Raw genomic sequence first — 16,250 nt, 5'->3', positions numbered from 1 at the left:
TTATTTTATTTTATTTTATTTTATTTTATTTTCGTCCAATATCTGCAAGCGTCAGGAAAGTTACAACATAAAACCACAATATAAAACCACTAGTACTTCAGTTGTTTTCATTGTGTACACACACATAAAAAAAACAACAATGTTTATTTGAAACATTTCTACACTACCTCTTTTCATTCAGAAATTTCCAGGAGAGTTTACAATGACTCAAAAAGCACAGTAAAAGAGCAGTGATCAATACAATGACTCACAATGGTAGAACAGTGGTAAAAACAATCATATTTTGTGTGTGTGTGTGTGTGTGTGTGTGTGTGAAAGAGAGATACACTGGAGGTTAAACGTCTGGGGAAATCAAAATGTTGTCTGGCTGGCACCTAAGAGACTAGGCATGCCTCCATGGTGAAAGAATTCTGCAAATGAAGTGTTGCATCCAAAAAGGTCTTTCTCCCCTGTATCCACCTGCCTCTGGGATGGTGGGGGTGCACATTCAAAACAGTGGCAAACAATGCGTGTACCAGTTCTGAAATCAATTTCACAAATTTCCTAAGGTAAACTGGAAGGCACACAGAGTAGAACACATCACTGGGACAGCCCATAGAACAATATGGTAATGGGGAACAGTTTTACAACGGCACATAATATCGAGAAGTTCATTGTGCTGTGTGGGAGGGGGAAAGGCCATTTTCTTTCTGAAACCATTCTTAGCTAATGGAGCTGGACACCCCCTATTTCCTGTATTTTAGAGAAGAGTGTTTGATATTTAGAGAAAGTGAAGAGGAAGAGTGAAAAACAGTCCCTTTCAGAAAGGTGGCAAGTTTGCATGTTCCAGCAGGCCTGTTCTGAATAAATGCAAAAGCCCCCAAGGGGTTTGGTAGCTTCCAAATAATTGTGTATCAAATTACGTGTGTTAATAGGAAAGAAGGAATCACTAACCGCCAGGGGAAAACAGAGAAATATTAGTCCCTGTTGTGACTGAGTACAAACAATTTTCAAATGCTGATTACCCAGGAACAAGGCAGACTATATACATACATAAATCAATACAAGTTCTTTCCTCCCTTTTTGTCACTGAGCTGCATATGTGTTGTGTGTGTGTGTTGTATCACTAACAAGTCATCATATCTTGATTCAATTACTTTTCAGATATTTTCTAAAATGCAAGATTTTAAACAGGACACATGTTGAGCATCCACATTACAGTCGTACCTCGGAAGCGGAACAGAATCCGTTCTGGGAGTCTGTTCGACTTCCAAGACGTTTGGAAACCAAGGTGCAGCTTCTGATTGGCTGCAGGAAGCTCCTGCAGCCAATCGGAAGCCGCGTAAGCCGTGTTGGACATTCGGGTTCCAAAGAATGTTTGCAAACTGAAACACTCACTTCCGGGTTTGCGGTGTTCAGGAGCCAAAACGCCCGACTCACAAGGCGTTCAGGATCCAAGGTACGACTGTATAAGTAAATGCACCAGGGTCGTGGGGAATTAGCCAGCATTTATTTGACTTTAATATGTTAAAAAAAAACCTGTCTTGCAAAATGACCCTCAGGAACCACATTCTTTTCCTCTTAAGAAATCTGGGCAGTGTAGTTTACCTCTTGCAAAGTTGCATTTTCCAGCAACCCTCGGCAAACCAGTGTTCATAATTCTTTGAGGGAAAGAATATGCTTTTAAGGTATGTTGCGTACGCAGCCTAATTATCCAAGCCATGTAGGGTTCAAGCCAGCACATGGTGTTGACACCCGTGCCCCCCAGGCTGCAAAACAAAGAGTAGATCCTGGAACATAAAGAATAGAATAAGTGTAATTGCATAAAATGTAGCCAGAAAAAGAATACCCCCTTTTCTTGGAAGCACTGCTTGTCCTTTTATTTAAAGGTCACTTGGGACTGTGATATTTCTAAGAGGAACAACTTTCTAATTCCTCTGTATTTTAATTTTAATTCAGCAGCTGTTTAATGATGGCTTGCAACTAACAGAGCCTCTCTGCTGGGTTCCATTGTGAGCAAGAAGCATTTCTGCTCCCTCTCGTTTATATTTCAATAGATGCGTTGAAAGCTGCTGTGGCTCTTAAAATTATGCCCCTGCACTTTCCCTTTTCTTAATGGCTAAATTGCAGAATGGTTTTAATCAGCCCGCAAGTGCAGTAATCTACTAGAAACGCTTTGTAGGCCGTGTATTTATTGCTTTTACAGAATAGAATTTACACGTTAAAAGGGAACACAATTAGTCTTGGGCATTTACCTAGTATTATAGCTGTGGTTATGACATCATGCCTAGCCAATTGGAAAACTCTGGGCACGTCCAGGACTCCCTCTGCCTCTCTGCCTCTCTCTGCCTTCTACAGCAGAAAAGACCCTGGAGTGATATATTTGTCTTGCATGTTTTGGGGTCTGTTTATTGAGCTCTTCCTAGAAAGGATGTCCTGAGAAACAAAGAAGATATAATATGAAAATAACGATTGCATTCTGACATGCTGGTATGTGAAATGGGACTAAATGATACCCAAATCAGAGAGAGAGAGAGAGAGAGAGATAGATAGATAGATAGATAGATAGATAGATGATAGATAGATAGATAGATAGATAGATAGATAGATAGATAGAGGAAACCTAGGAAGTTTAGTGTTTTCATGTTAAAGGTTCAGAGATACTTTGAGTGGGCTCCCCAGACTACTTAAATTGTTATGGGAACATGGCTGGTGTCCTCAGTCAGCTACCCAGCACAGCTTTTCTCTTGTGTTAAGCAGGCTACTTAACCATAGGACCCCAGTGTGAAATTCAGGCAACTAGCCCATCAATGTTTCATATTTTCATGAATTAATCCCACAGAACTTGTGACTCCGTAGCAGGTTGATATACCTTCTGGGCTGGTTGACTACTTGGTGGATAGAGCTTGGTGTCATTGAGTGCAGGCCCAAGACACTTTGCTGCCTGAGGCGAAGGACAAGATGGTTCCCTCCCTTCCTACAACCTACGGAAGCCCACTGAGCTGGCTGGCCGTTCAGTCTTACACCAATGCTGGTGATAGGACAAGGACCTCCAATCTTGCCTGAAGGCAGCAAGTTAAGGCAGGAGATGCAGGGCAGTCTGTGTAATGCAAACACATCTCTTCCCCACCCAGCATCTTCCTGGCATTTTCTGCCCCATAGCATATGCTGCTTGAGACAACTGCCTCACTCTGCCCAATGGTAGGGCCGAGTGCTCAAAGCCATAGTGAGAAAAGGCTCTTAGATCAATAAGCATGAAGGAAGTACCAAGTGCAGTCCTTGGCATCTCCAGGTAGGACTGGTCTGAAACCCTGAAGAGCCACTGGCAGGCAGTGCAGTTGGCAGCAACCTTCATGGACCTGTGAAGGCACCTTCCTAGGGCCATACATACATTTTAAGAAGCAAAGCTGCTGATGAGTGCTTGCTTTTATCTCAGTCTGCTACTGCCTCCAAGTGTCTACCTTTCCTTTTAATATCTCTGTGCGAGAGCAACCTGAACCTAACATACCAAGCATATGCAACAAAATGCAGGTCTGGAACTGCATGCAACTTGTTCCCATGTTCTGTGGCAGTGCAGTTTATTGAGCTGGCGATAAACAGATTAAACATTCAGGATCAGTGGTGTGTTCAGAACAGAGTCATTGTTTCATTTGCCCAGTTGCAGATGCCTAGAGGAAATCAGTTAGCAGCTTTTTCTTTCTCTTCTGGGCGGATTTGTGACCCAGTTCAAAGAAAACTTTTGAGCCTGTTTCTTTTCTTAAGCACCTGGGTTTTCAAGGTATGCTGAGTCTGATATGCAGGTTATATTTTGCTATTATTATTATTATTAGGCAAAGGCCGTCAGTAGGTCTTAACCCATTGTGAATTGTGGGATTCATGCAGAGGTAGAATAATAATACTAATAATACTAATACTAATAATAATAATAATAATAATAATAATAATACTTTATTTATACCCCGCCCATCTGGCTGGGTTTCCCCGGCACTCTGGACGGCTTCCAACAGAATATTAAAATACAATAGTCTATCAAACGTTAAAAGGAACACAAGAGAATAAACAAATACGTTCAGAGTGGAAAACCATGAAGTGTAGTATTTTCAAAGGTTCATGTTGCTCCATATTATGATCATCACATGGTTAACCTAAATAACTAAAAAAATTAAAGTGCCTATGCTTCCTTATGGTTCTAAGCCAGTAAAAAGGGGCTTGCAAAAGATAAGCATTGGGAATAACTTTAAATGGCCAAATCATAGTGACTGTGGCTCATTTTATACAGACCGTAATCTGATGATCCTGGCTTGTACAGGTTTATGTGGTCCCCGGTCCCCGCCCCCAATGGTTGTGATGATAATAAGCCACTGTTTGTTTTTAAGCAATAAACTTTATTTCTGGCTAATAAATGGGAACAGCAAATCCTGTTGTATTCTTTTAAGAACTGTGTGCTACTAACCTTTCCTTCATTCTCCTAGGCTGATTTCCCCCTCTAATATGAAAGTAGAAATATAGGAGAGTCCCAGGAGATGGCAGTATACAATAGCACATTTAAAGTTGTGCAATGCTAGAAGAAAAAGGAGGGAGAGGAGCCTTGCTGTTTCTGCCAGAGCTGCACTTGTGCATATGCAAGAACATACATACTTTATTTCAGCTGAGCAATAATTGTAGATTTATTGGACCCTCAAATATTAGCTTCTTCAAAGTTTTATGATAGCTGAAGCATGTTGCTGTCAGATCTGCGGCTTATGGCCCCCTCTCAAGATTTTGCTGTGCCAGGAAATAAACTCCTCAAAAAGTAGTTCGCACCAACTGCGGTGCCACTGCAGCATCATAAACCATGACATTATCTTGGCACAGAAGAGGGTTAAGCTGATACTGCAGGCAAATAAAGCCGGTGCTGGTATTTAATGATGGGGAGTCAATCTGTGACTGCTTTGCAGGCGCAGTCAACTAGCGCGTTTGCAGGTATATTTGATTTAAAATACAGCTCCAGAGAAGCTTTCTGGTATATAGGAAAAGAAGCACACATTTCTTCTTGTGAGATTTGTGTGTCTGTGTGTGATTCCCTATCTTATCTGCATCCATGCTGAGATTTTTTTAATAGCATTTAATTGCGGTGTGGCTCTACTAGCAAAATGCCCACCATTGTGATAAGTAGGGTTCGCGGTGGGGAGAAGATTTGTGGCACCTTAACGATTCCACATATTTATCAAGGCTTAAACATTTGTGGACTACATCAAATGCACATTTTATATTGCAAGCATCTGTAGAGAGCGCTGCATTTCTGCATGCTCTGTACGTGGAGATGCAGTACACTTCTCTGCAGGATTTTTTCTTGGTAGGCTGGAAGACACAGCTTTGACTCACTATAGCAATGGGTGCTTCCAGGTAGGGGCAAGATCTCACAAACGGGCCATTCACACGTGATTTTTCTCTGTGGGTGATGGGCACACGAGGTTCAAATGCACACGGTTTAATGCTTTCCATAACTATGCTTTTTATTTCACATCCATACCAGTGGGCGATCCTTGATGTAATATTTCTGTGCTGTGTGCTTTGGCCCCTCCGCTCAATAAGTGTCCCTTTGCTCTTGACTACCTTTTTCCATTTGGGGCATGCATGCAAGTATTTCCTGAAGGAGCGTCTCCACCCCCATCGTTCAGCCAGGAGACTGAGGTCCAGCTCCAAGGGCCTTCTGGCAGTTCCCTCACTGCGAGAAGTGAGGTTACAGGGAACCAGGAGGAGGGCCTTCTCGGTAGTGGCGCCCACCCTGTGGAACACCCTCCCATCAGATGTTAAGGAAATTAACAACTAACTGACTTTTAGAGGACACCTGAAGGCAGCCTTGTTTAGGAAATTTTTTAATGTTTGACGTTTTATTGCATTTTTAAAAAAATATTTTGTTTGAAGCCACCCAGAGTGGCTGGGAAAACCCAGCCAGATGGGCGGGGTATAAATAATAAATTATGATGATGATGATGATGTACCTATGATCTTGCACTTTTAAAATATATAATAAGTGTATAAGAGTTCAGAAGCAAAAATTACCAGTCCTTAGTGATCATGTTAAAACACGTATGTTCACATAGCTGTTCACACAGGGGTGAGCCAGCTGAGGTATTAACCTGATTTGTTATATTTGGCTTATTTTTGTTTATTCACTTTAAAATCATGATTGACACTGTCCACTGCCTTGATAGTTTTTTGGTTTGGCAGTACAGATATATTTGCAGATACATGAATAAATAAATGTTTCATAATTGGTTCTTTGAAAAAAAGAACAATGTGAGCTGTAGTTCTTTTAATCAATATATATATATATGCAAAAAAACCAAACCAAACCCGTGGGTCTAGATGCAGTCCAGAGAAAGCAATCCACAGGTCTTTAGGTTTACTGTCAGACACTATAAAACCAGCTCAGATTTGCTCCCCCTATCGGCATTAGTCATTCCCATATACTCAGAATGCATTTTCTCCTGGATATATTATTGAAAGGTGTGCAGTGATTGCCCACGACTCCTCTATGATTATCAAAAGTAAAGGCATTCAGAGGGCATGAAAGGCCAGAGAAACTCAGTAGGTAACTAAATTTGCTTCTATTTCTGTGCCTCTTGCATTACTCCAAAATTCAGGAACAGGGGTCAGAGAAGATGTGTACCTGATCTGGAAGGAGATGGAAGAAGCCAGGAATGCACTGATACAAGTTCAGAGAATTCTGATAGAGTTTGAGCAGTCTGAACTACCTTCAGGTATGTTATGAACACACACACACACACACACATATTTTTAAATATTCTGACTGCATTGCAGCATTGATGATTATGTTCTCGATTCCATTACGGACAATTGTAAGTCAGTGGCACTCAAAAGGATGAGGTTGCTCTTACAGATCTGCACGTTGCAGGAAGTTTGCCTAATAGAGTGGCTGCAGTCTTTCTTGCAAGTGTGAATTATGAGTGTGTCACTCTAGCATGCTTGAAGCCATGGCTCATTGGTAGAATACATGTTATGCATGCAGACACTACTTTAAATCTTGGAAGGCTGCTGCCAGTGAGTTTATTTAATGCTGAGCTAGATGGACCCAATGGTCTATCTCGATATAAGGCCGATACCTATGTCTCTGGTGTCATGTGTGCTTTTGCCTCTAAATTGCTGTCTTCTAAACTGCAGAGTAAACGGCAGAGCAGCACTGGGGAGGCAAGGAATGGCCAGGCCTACCAGCCCTCATGCCCTAAACTTCCCTTGCCTGTTGGTCTGTACTGTACATCATCCACCAATTCATTTATTTTTAAATACCATCAGCTGCAAACTTCATCTTTCCTTGCTCAAGTGGTGTAGTTTACCCAGGAGATCTAGGTTCAAGTGCAGGCTCAGTCTGCGCCAGGAGTGATGGATTTAAAATGGATGCATTATCGCAAAATCCTTTCAGACTCGAAGGACCATATCTTATCAATTTACAAGTTATCTTAAAGCTATATCTCTCACAGTGCACATTAGGGCACTTTATAGTCTTGCAGGGCAAGCTGATCAACAACTCGTTTTGATTTCACAGGGCGATTATTACAGTTCCAAATTCTGAATTTGGAAATGCCAATTTAGGCATTATGTTTTTAAAGCATTGTGCTTTGCTTTTTCATATGCAAAGTCTTCCTATCTTAGGTTATTTTAACAAAGCAGTATTGCTTTCTAAAAGGAAGGAAAGCATGTATTTTTAAAAATGAGAGTACTCCAGTTGATTATATTAGGTTCAGTCTAGTGTCAGCAAATGCACATTCCATTCATACCTTTTTACGCCATCAGCCCAAACTGACGGTATAGTAAATGATTCAAGAGCAGAGGATTATGTGAATTCCAAGGAGTGGCTTCAGAAGAATGGCTTGAAAGCGCAGAAGCTGACCATAACAAAAGCATTTGGCGATCTCAGTTTTCGTCATGCAAAGGGGATTGTCAACATAAGAACCAAGCCGCAGGATGAATCGGTGCAAACTGATGCTGTAGGTAATCCACTAGTTTTGGTACATTTTCTTGACTGCAGTTTTGTCACATTGGTTTACAGCTGTGCTACATTATGACAGGGATGAATCCACACTGTCAGTATCTCTCTGGAGGGATTAAAGAGCATGCCAGAACTTTGGGGTTTGTGGTTCCAACAAAGGAAGATTGGCAACTGAAACTGATGGAACACGCAGAAATGGCGGAACTCACTGGATGAATAAGAAACCAGGAAGAGAGACTTAAAAAAAATAGAATGGGGAAAATTTATTGACTATTTGAAGATACAAATAAAAACAAAACAAAAGATTAGTGGGACTGATATAAACACGTGCAGTAAGATATAATTAAGGGGAAGATAAGAGGAAATTAGTAAATATATTTGAATTGATATGCAGTAATAAAAAAGATATAAAATAAATAACCGCAGAAAGGGGAGGGAAGTTGAGGGGAAGGTAAATTAGACTGGTTTGGTCATGCTGACCACAGAGCTTCTGGCGTGCTGCAGCAGGCCCCACAGCTTCCTCTTTCATCTAAGCAGAAGAGAATGTTAAATATGTCTGGTGTCATGAGGGAGGCATGTAGGAAGAGGAAGTGAGTTCAAGTCAGCATCTTGTCAGGGTAGATCTACACTATACAGTTAAAGTACATTTAAAACACTTGACTTACCCCCAAAGAATCCTGGGAACTGCAGTTTTCCACTCACAGAGCTACAGTTCCTTAGCAAACTGCAGTTCCTAGAATTATTTGGGGGACTTAAATCTGATTTCCCCAGTTGTGACTCCCTCTATCCTACCCAGCGGCAGTGCTTCATGCTCCAGCACCGGGGAGTGGAGAGCAGGCGGGAGCGGGGCTGGTGTGCATCCTGGGGGCGGGGGGTGGTGCCATCTGCAGGGGCAGAGCACCCAGCGTGGGTGGAGGGTGCAGCCGCGATGGCCCTCTACCGGGCTCGTGCTGCCAGGGGCGGTACACTCCCCCCGCACTCCTCTTCCTCCGCCAGTGATTGTACCCCATGTTGCAATTAGGCTGGGAAAAAGTCTTCTATTAGCTACAATAGTTTCCCCCCACAAGCCCAAGCAGGGGAAGGGTGGGACGCTGTTTTGGTTGGACAGGGAGGCCTAAGAGAGCTTGAGTGTGTGTGTGTGTTTGCCATGTCTTCATAAAAATGCCGCATTAAAATGTTCTAGCCAATGCTTTGTGTAGATCATGTCTCCACTTTCTCCCCCCAACGTCTTGCTCGTATAGGAGTCTAACAAGAAGTTAATTGATGCAAAATACTGCGACAAGTTTTTGCATACAGACTTGGAAGATGGGCCCACACTCCATATGCATTTGACTGGGGAAAGGTGCAAACAGTATGAAGATAAAATGAAGACTGTTCTCGATCAAATGGAACTAAGGTTCAATTGCTTTCTAATGTAATATTTTCAAAACCAGCGTCCCATAATGGGAAAGCTATCCAATGCGTAACTCGTGTCTGCTTTAAAAATGATTGTGCGATATTTGGGCACTGTTGTAAACTTTTGTCAGGTCTTAAAACTTTCACCAGGCCTTAAAAAACAACAACTTTTGGATTAGCATATGAAAAAAAAGTCACACAAATATTAGTTGATAAAGCATTTAGAGTGACCTTATTGAGAGATGTATTACAGAAGATGTTTGTATCACCAGTTCAATCTTCTTACATGATTTCTCAAGTTATGGTGCAATTCACCTGTGGGTTTGAGATCATACCTGAACCTAAATACAACATTTTCATGCCTAACCTGTAACACTCTGTATTCTGCATGACAGGGATGGGGAACCTGTGATCCCCTTCTCAGAAGATGCACTATATTGTCTGTTAAGAAGGCCTCAGCATAGTTTGTGGGAACGTTGAGGACAGTAGGAGAGGATATATTGATTAATGTTATCCTTCCTCACTCACACTAGTGAGCTTGTAGCGGAACATATTCCCATGTACAGTGGTACCTCGGGTTAAGTACTTAATTCGTTCTGGAGGTCCATTCTTAACCTGAAACTGTTCTTAACCTGAAGCACCACTTTAGCTAATGGGGCCTCCTGCTGCCGCCGCGCCACTGGAGCACAATTTCTGTTCTCATCCTGAAGCAAAGTTCTTAACCCGAGGTACTATTTCTGGGTTAGCGGAGTCTGTAACCTGAAGCGTATGTAACCTGAGGTACCACTGTACATAGCAGGAAGCTGGTTGATTGGATTTGTGAGAATCACTTGACTTAAGCAATCCAGTCTGGCTTGTCCAGATTGGCTTTGTTCCTGGTTAATCCCCTTTTGTTCCCTCTTAAAACAATAATGACACAGTGAAATCTTCTTTTAAAGTAGTGATAAGGTTTACTGACATTCAGTCCACAGTGTGATCCTGAAGGCAGGCTTTAGCTTGTAGTTACAGATACATAGAAAAGTGTGGGTTGATCCTCTTGTGAGGAATGAGCCCATGTGCTGCTGGCTGAGAGCCAGCACACAGCAAAAGCATCAAGATAATACAAGAGGACGGGCATCAAGGGGAAGATGGCTGCGTGACCAGCTCTTTTATGGGGTCTCCCAGGGTCAGGCCTATTTACTTGGTCACACACAAGAGGAGGATGCTCAAGACCAGGTGTGACAGGAAGTCCTCCTGGCTGTAGCAACATTCCCCTATGTGTCCCCTCTGGGCAAACAGGAAATGTTTTACAGTGGTACCTCGGGTTTAAGAACTTAATTCTTTCTGGAGGTCCGTTCTTAACCTGAAACTGTTCTTAACCTGAAGCACCACTTTATCTAATGGGGCCTCCCGTTGCTGCTGTGCTGCCACTGCGCGATTTCTGTTCTCATCCTGAAGCAAAGTTTTTAACCTGAGGTACTATTTCTGGGTTACCGGAGTCTGTAACCTGAAGCGTCTGTAACCCGAGGTACCACTGTATTTGACTGCTTTTGTGATGTTACATCCCACATAGTTCTCTGAATTATGGTCTTGATATCCTTTCCTGCTTTGATGTCCTCTAGATGTTTTGGTCTACAACTCCCATCTTTGCTGAGAATTGGCCATGCTGCATGGAGCAGATGGGAGTTGGGAGTCTTACAAGATCTGGATGGTCATCGGTTCCATACCCTTGCTCTATATTCTCCAGTAAAGTGGTTGGTTAAGTGTTGTTTTGAAACACACAGCTCACACGTTGATGTAGGTGTATTAATGTGAGAGTTCAGTTTAAAAGGCCATGGGTGGGAAAAGGTTAAGCTAAGGAACAGTAGGTAATGAACCTAACATGGTAAACAGCCTTCTCTGACACTATAGCTTCTCTCGGTTGCCATGTCAACCATTCAGGTATTTATTTTTATGCATTACATTTTGAGATGAAGGGGAAATGGTAATGAGTACATTATCAGGAATTTGTGAAGCAACACGATAATTATATAGTAAACAATAATACATTTATACTGTAATTGAATAAAGATTTTTTTTTAACCTTGATGTTGATGATGTTACCATTAATAATATACTTCAAGGGCCTCAAAGCAGAATACATAGTCCCCCAACCTCATTTTACCCTTGCAATTTGAGATAGGTCAAGAGGAGAGGTGGTCATTGGCCTAATGTCCTCTGGTGACCTTCGTGGCCTACAAAGACCTTGTCTTCTCAGTCCTAGTCCAACACTCAAACTACCACACCATACTGATACCCCTGAAAATGCGGAGGAGTTCTAGACTCTAGATCCCATTCTTGTATGGTTTTAAGCTTTAATAGGTTTTCACATTTAAAGAGTATTGTATATATAATGACTTCAAGGTTTTTTTTAAAAAAAATATTTGACTGGGTTTTTGATCTCTATTATCAGATAAGTTTTTACAAGCATAGGAGAGTTAAGGAAAGACAATGGGAGCATTTTACAGAATTTAGTCTGTGCCTCTCATTTCACATTGAGTGTGTTTTCCTGTAGACTTCAGGAGCTGAAAAAAGGGAGCAGAGCACTCTTTGGAGACGTAACTGAAGATAACATCTATTTTCTCATTGATACATCCCACTCTATGAAAGACAAACTGCCTGTGGTGAAGCAGAAAGTATTTCAGCTCATGCGGGTGAGTGACAGCTATGTTCCCCAAGGCAAGGATTGTAAAACAAAATGCGTGCAAAGACATATTCTATATTTCTGCAGTCATGCAGAGGGATAGAGAAAGCTGTACCAAGTCAGATGATTGATTAGTCCACCTAACTGGTCTACTCCCAGTGCTTCAGACAGGATTCTTTCCAATCCTGCCTGGAGATGCAAGGACAAAACTTGGGACCTTATTGAGTGCAAACTATGTGCTCTGCCAATAGGAGAGTGGAAATGGGAGTGGAAATTGCTGATGTTTGTTTATACAGTGGTATCTTGGTTCTCAAACTTTTTTTTTTAAAAAAATAATTTTTATTAAATTTTCCATTTGAACAATCCAATCAAATCACATTAAATATTCCAAATTATACAAATACATATCATATAGTCCAAATAGTCCGTCAAATTATAAATTTTTATTGGGACTTCCCATTCTTCAAGTTCGGTGCGGCTCTGATCATCTTATATCTCTACTGCCTTGAGTTTCCAGTAGTTCCTTTAAATCTTCCTGTTGTTCTCCTTAGTTCTCAAACTTAATCCGATCCGGAAGTCCGTTCCAAAACCAAAGCATTCCAAAACCAAAGCGCGCTTTCCCATAGAAGGTAATGCAAAACAGATTAATCCATTCCAGACTTTTAAAAACAACCCCTAAAACAGCAATTTAACATGAATTTTACTATCTAATGAGACTGTTGATCCATAAAATGAAAGCAATAATCAATGTACTGTACTAAAAAATAAATAAGACAGTATTGTGGATGATAAAAATTAAAATTACTTTTTTCCCTTACCTGCACTGATGATAGTCACTGTTTGGATGGGGCTCTTTTATCCATTTCCACAGTCACACAATCAGTCAATCAATCAGTAGCTGAACTGGGTTCCACACAGTCATAAAAACAAATTAACCAAAAAAGCCTCAAAAGCAAAAATGCAAAACAAATAGCAAAAACAAAAGTGCCAAATCCAGTCGTACCATGGTTCTTGAACTAAATCTGTTCTGGAAGTCCGTTTGACTTTTGAAATGTTCGAAAACCAAGGCGTGGCTTCTGATTGGTGCAGGCACCCTGGAAACAATAGCCGATAGACACATTGGACGTTCGGCTTCCGAAAAACGTTCGAAAACCGAAACACTTACTTCCAGGTTTTTTGGCGTTTGAGAACCAAGGTACCACTGTACATCCCTATGTCCAGAATGAAAATCAATTTGATCCACAATATGATCCACATTTGCTGCCATTGCTTTTTGTTCACTGATTATGTGTGTGTCCCCCATTTGTTTTGTGTTTCCTTTGCATTGAAATGAATGGGGTTGGAATAACATAGTGACAATGGTATTTACATAATTATGTAAGTTATGTAATTTCACCACATCAGATAGCAAGAATAATAAAGCTGTCTTTGGTAGAAGGCAAACAGCAGCAGAAATGGAAACAGTGCTGCATGCGATTATTACAGAATGGAATGGGAAACGATGCCTAACATCCCTAACTACCACTCAGTGACAATCTTTTCCCTCTAATGAAAATATAGATACTGTATTTTTCGCTCTATAAGATGCACTTTCCCCCTCCTAAAAAGTAAGGGGAAATGTGTGTGCGTCTTATGGAGCGAATGCAGGCTGCACAGCTTTCACTGAAGCCAGGAGAGCAAGAGGGATCGGTGCGCACCGATCCCTCTTGCTCTCCTGGCTTCAGGGACAGCCGCCCAAAGCCTCCTGAGGGCAGTGGGAGTGCTCCTGCTGTGCTCAGGATGCTTCGCATTGCTTTCGCTGAAGCCAGGAGAGCTAGAGGGATCGATCCCTCTGGCTCTCCTGGCTTCGCTTCACTGGAGAGGCGCTGCACAGCTTTCCCTCTCTGCGCAGCGCCCCTTCAGCGAAGCGGGAGGAGAAATGGAAGGGGCTCCGTTTCTCCTGCCACTTCGCTGAAGGGGCACTGCACAGAGAGGGAGAGAACATTCTTTTTCTTGTTCTCCTCCTCTAAAACTAGGTGCGTCTTGTGGTCGGGGTGCGTCTTATAGAGCGAAAGATACGGTACTTTCTCCCGTTTGAGGTGTGTGGGTAGATTCAGTACGTCCAAAACGCTGTGAGGAAGAATTACGATCTCCAGAAATAAATAATTGTTATCACTTCTAGAAGAATGAAATGTACTCCTGTAGTCATTTGCTTTTCAAATACAGCAAAAAGTGTGACATTTCTTCTATGAAGGAGAATTCAATGGAGCATTTCTTACAGGAACAACTGAGAGACAAAACCAAAGTTAACTTTGTTAAATTTGACACTGAGGCAGTGGCTTGGAAGGAGAAACTCGCTAGAGTTAATGAAGAAAGTTTGGGAGAAGCTCTACTATGGGTAAACGATCTGGAGGTAAATATAGGAACAAAAAGCACTTTAAGAAAATGTGAGTAACCCAAGTTTTTGCTGTGCACCTCAATTAATTTTTGGTTACTGTAAAGCTGGCTTGAAAGGCACAATTTTATTTGCAAGAGTAACACCTTCTCCCACTCCCCTTATGCATTTAAGACATTCTTGGTTCAGCCAACACATTCCTGATCTAACAAGCTATGGGAATGTGCTGCATGTGCCTGTGCTCTTCTCTATGTTCCCTCGTGCGCACAGCTTAAATAGAAGAGTTCCTGAATTGTTCTTAAGCACATTTTAAACCCACAATTTCTCCAAAGAAGTCATGATTGTATACCTCTTCCATTGTATGCTCTTAGTAGCTAGGGCAACCTCCAGTATATTCACAGCAATACTGTAAAGTTGACTAGACTGAAATATAGTAATTGCACAAGGTCACCTTCAGAGCTGAATGAGGATTTGAATCTAAGGTCTAAGCACCATTATAATTCATATAGGTTGCCATATGATTCTATTTTGCTTTTAATCTAATTTAAGCTGTATTTTAATCAATTGTTTGACTTAATGTTTTAGTGTATTATATATTTTGATGTTAGCCGCCCGGAGACCTGCCTCGCCGGAGAGGGCAGGATATAAATAAAATTATTATTATTATTATTATTATTATTATTATTATTATTATTATTATTGCTCCACTTTCCTCCTCATGCTCCTGACAATACAAGACTTCCTAGTTTGTCACGCCACAGTCCACTGAACTTTGAGTGCTCCCTACAAACCAGAATTTGGTTCTGGTTTGTAGGAGCACTCAACCCACAGTTTCTGGTTTGAACGGCACAGCAAACTGTAATCTTGACAAACCAGGAAGTCTTGTATTAAGCCCAATCAGAAAATGGGAGGGGCAAGAAGAGAGCACATAGGTGTGCTGCACATTCCTGATTGAACAAAACCATGATTTGTTGGACCAGGGATGTGTTGTCTGAAGTGGGCTATTGGGTCTCAAAAGAGCATTTAGCATCAGGGTGAAAGCACCTTTGGTTGTATCACTGTATTTGAAGCAGAGAAAACTGTCTTGGGAAGAGTTCCTGCAGAAAGATTTCATACTTTTATCATAAAAGTATGCTACTGGAAGGAATCTATTTTGACTGTGGCCCACCAGGTGATTTAGACTACTTCCAGGACTGAATTAAGTCTTTCCTTTGGACAAATTGTGAGGTTCCTCTCACTAGCACACCTGACAAAGAGATGTGACAATCCATTTCACAAGTTTAGCACTGTTAATGTTTCCATTTCTTCCTGATGTTTTTTCTCTCTGCTGACTGCTTAGATTGGAAGTTCTACAAATACCTTGCAAGCACTTCAGATTGCCTATTCTGATAGTGACACTCAAGCCATTTATCTTCTCACTGATGGGAGACCTGACCAGGTATCTATGGAAGAAGCAATGCATGTCAGGGCAGTATGATGATGTAACACTGGCTACATGACAAAGCAGAGCATTGATGTAGAGCAGGGCTGGCCAAACTGAGACTAGTCTGAGTCAGTTCAAGGAAGATACATAGCTTTGTGTCCTCACCATCTTTTGTTCCAGACAGACATTGGGACCATGAGAGTCTGGGAAGAGGACATGGTGAAGAACGCATGATAACAGAGGAAACATGATCTTCCAGCGCCCAGAGTAGGAGGGTCCAAAAGCATTTTGGGTAGATGAGAAAGGAGGTTCTTGAGAAAACTGGGGCAAGCAGCTCGGGGGGGGGGGTTGTAGGGAGAGAAAAACAGTTGTAGGTACTGGGTAGAGAAAGCAGCATTGATGAGGGTCTTGGAAGACAGTTGGA

The 16,250-nt window shown here is 41.6% G+C and overlaps 1 protein-coding gene across 1 annotated transcript in view; it reads left to right on the top strand.

Annotated features, from left to right (window-relative positions):
* Positions 1–16,250, top strand: part of VWA3B (von Willebrand factor A domain containing 3B) — a 64,588-nt gene that overhangs the window by 14,770 nt on the left and 33,568 nt on the right. The window contains 6 exon segments of the mRNA XM_081859018.1: positions 6,609–6,725; positions 7,777–7,970; positions 9,214–9,368; positions 11,901–12,039; positions 14,290–14,421; positions 15,743–15,841. Coding sequence (XP_081715144.1) covers positions 6,609–6,725; positions 7,777–7,970; positions 9,214–9,368; positions 11,901–12,039; positions 14,290–14,421; positions 15,743–15,841 — 836 coding nt within the window.

Source organism: Podarcis erhardii (assembly GCF_964252035.2).
Source record: "Podarcis erhardii genome assembly, chromosome: 4".
In the NCBI taxonomy this organism is placed as follows: Eukaryota; Metazoa; Chordata; class Lepidosauria; order Squamata; family Lacertidae; genus Podarcis; species Podarcis erhardii.
This window is presented reverse-complemented; position numbering and strand designations above follow the sequence as displayed.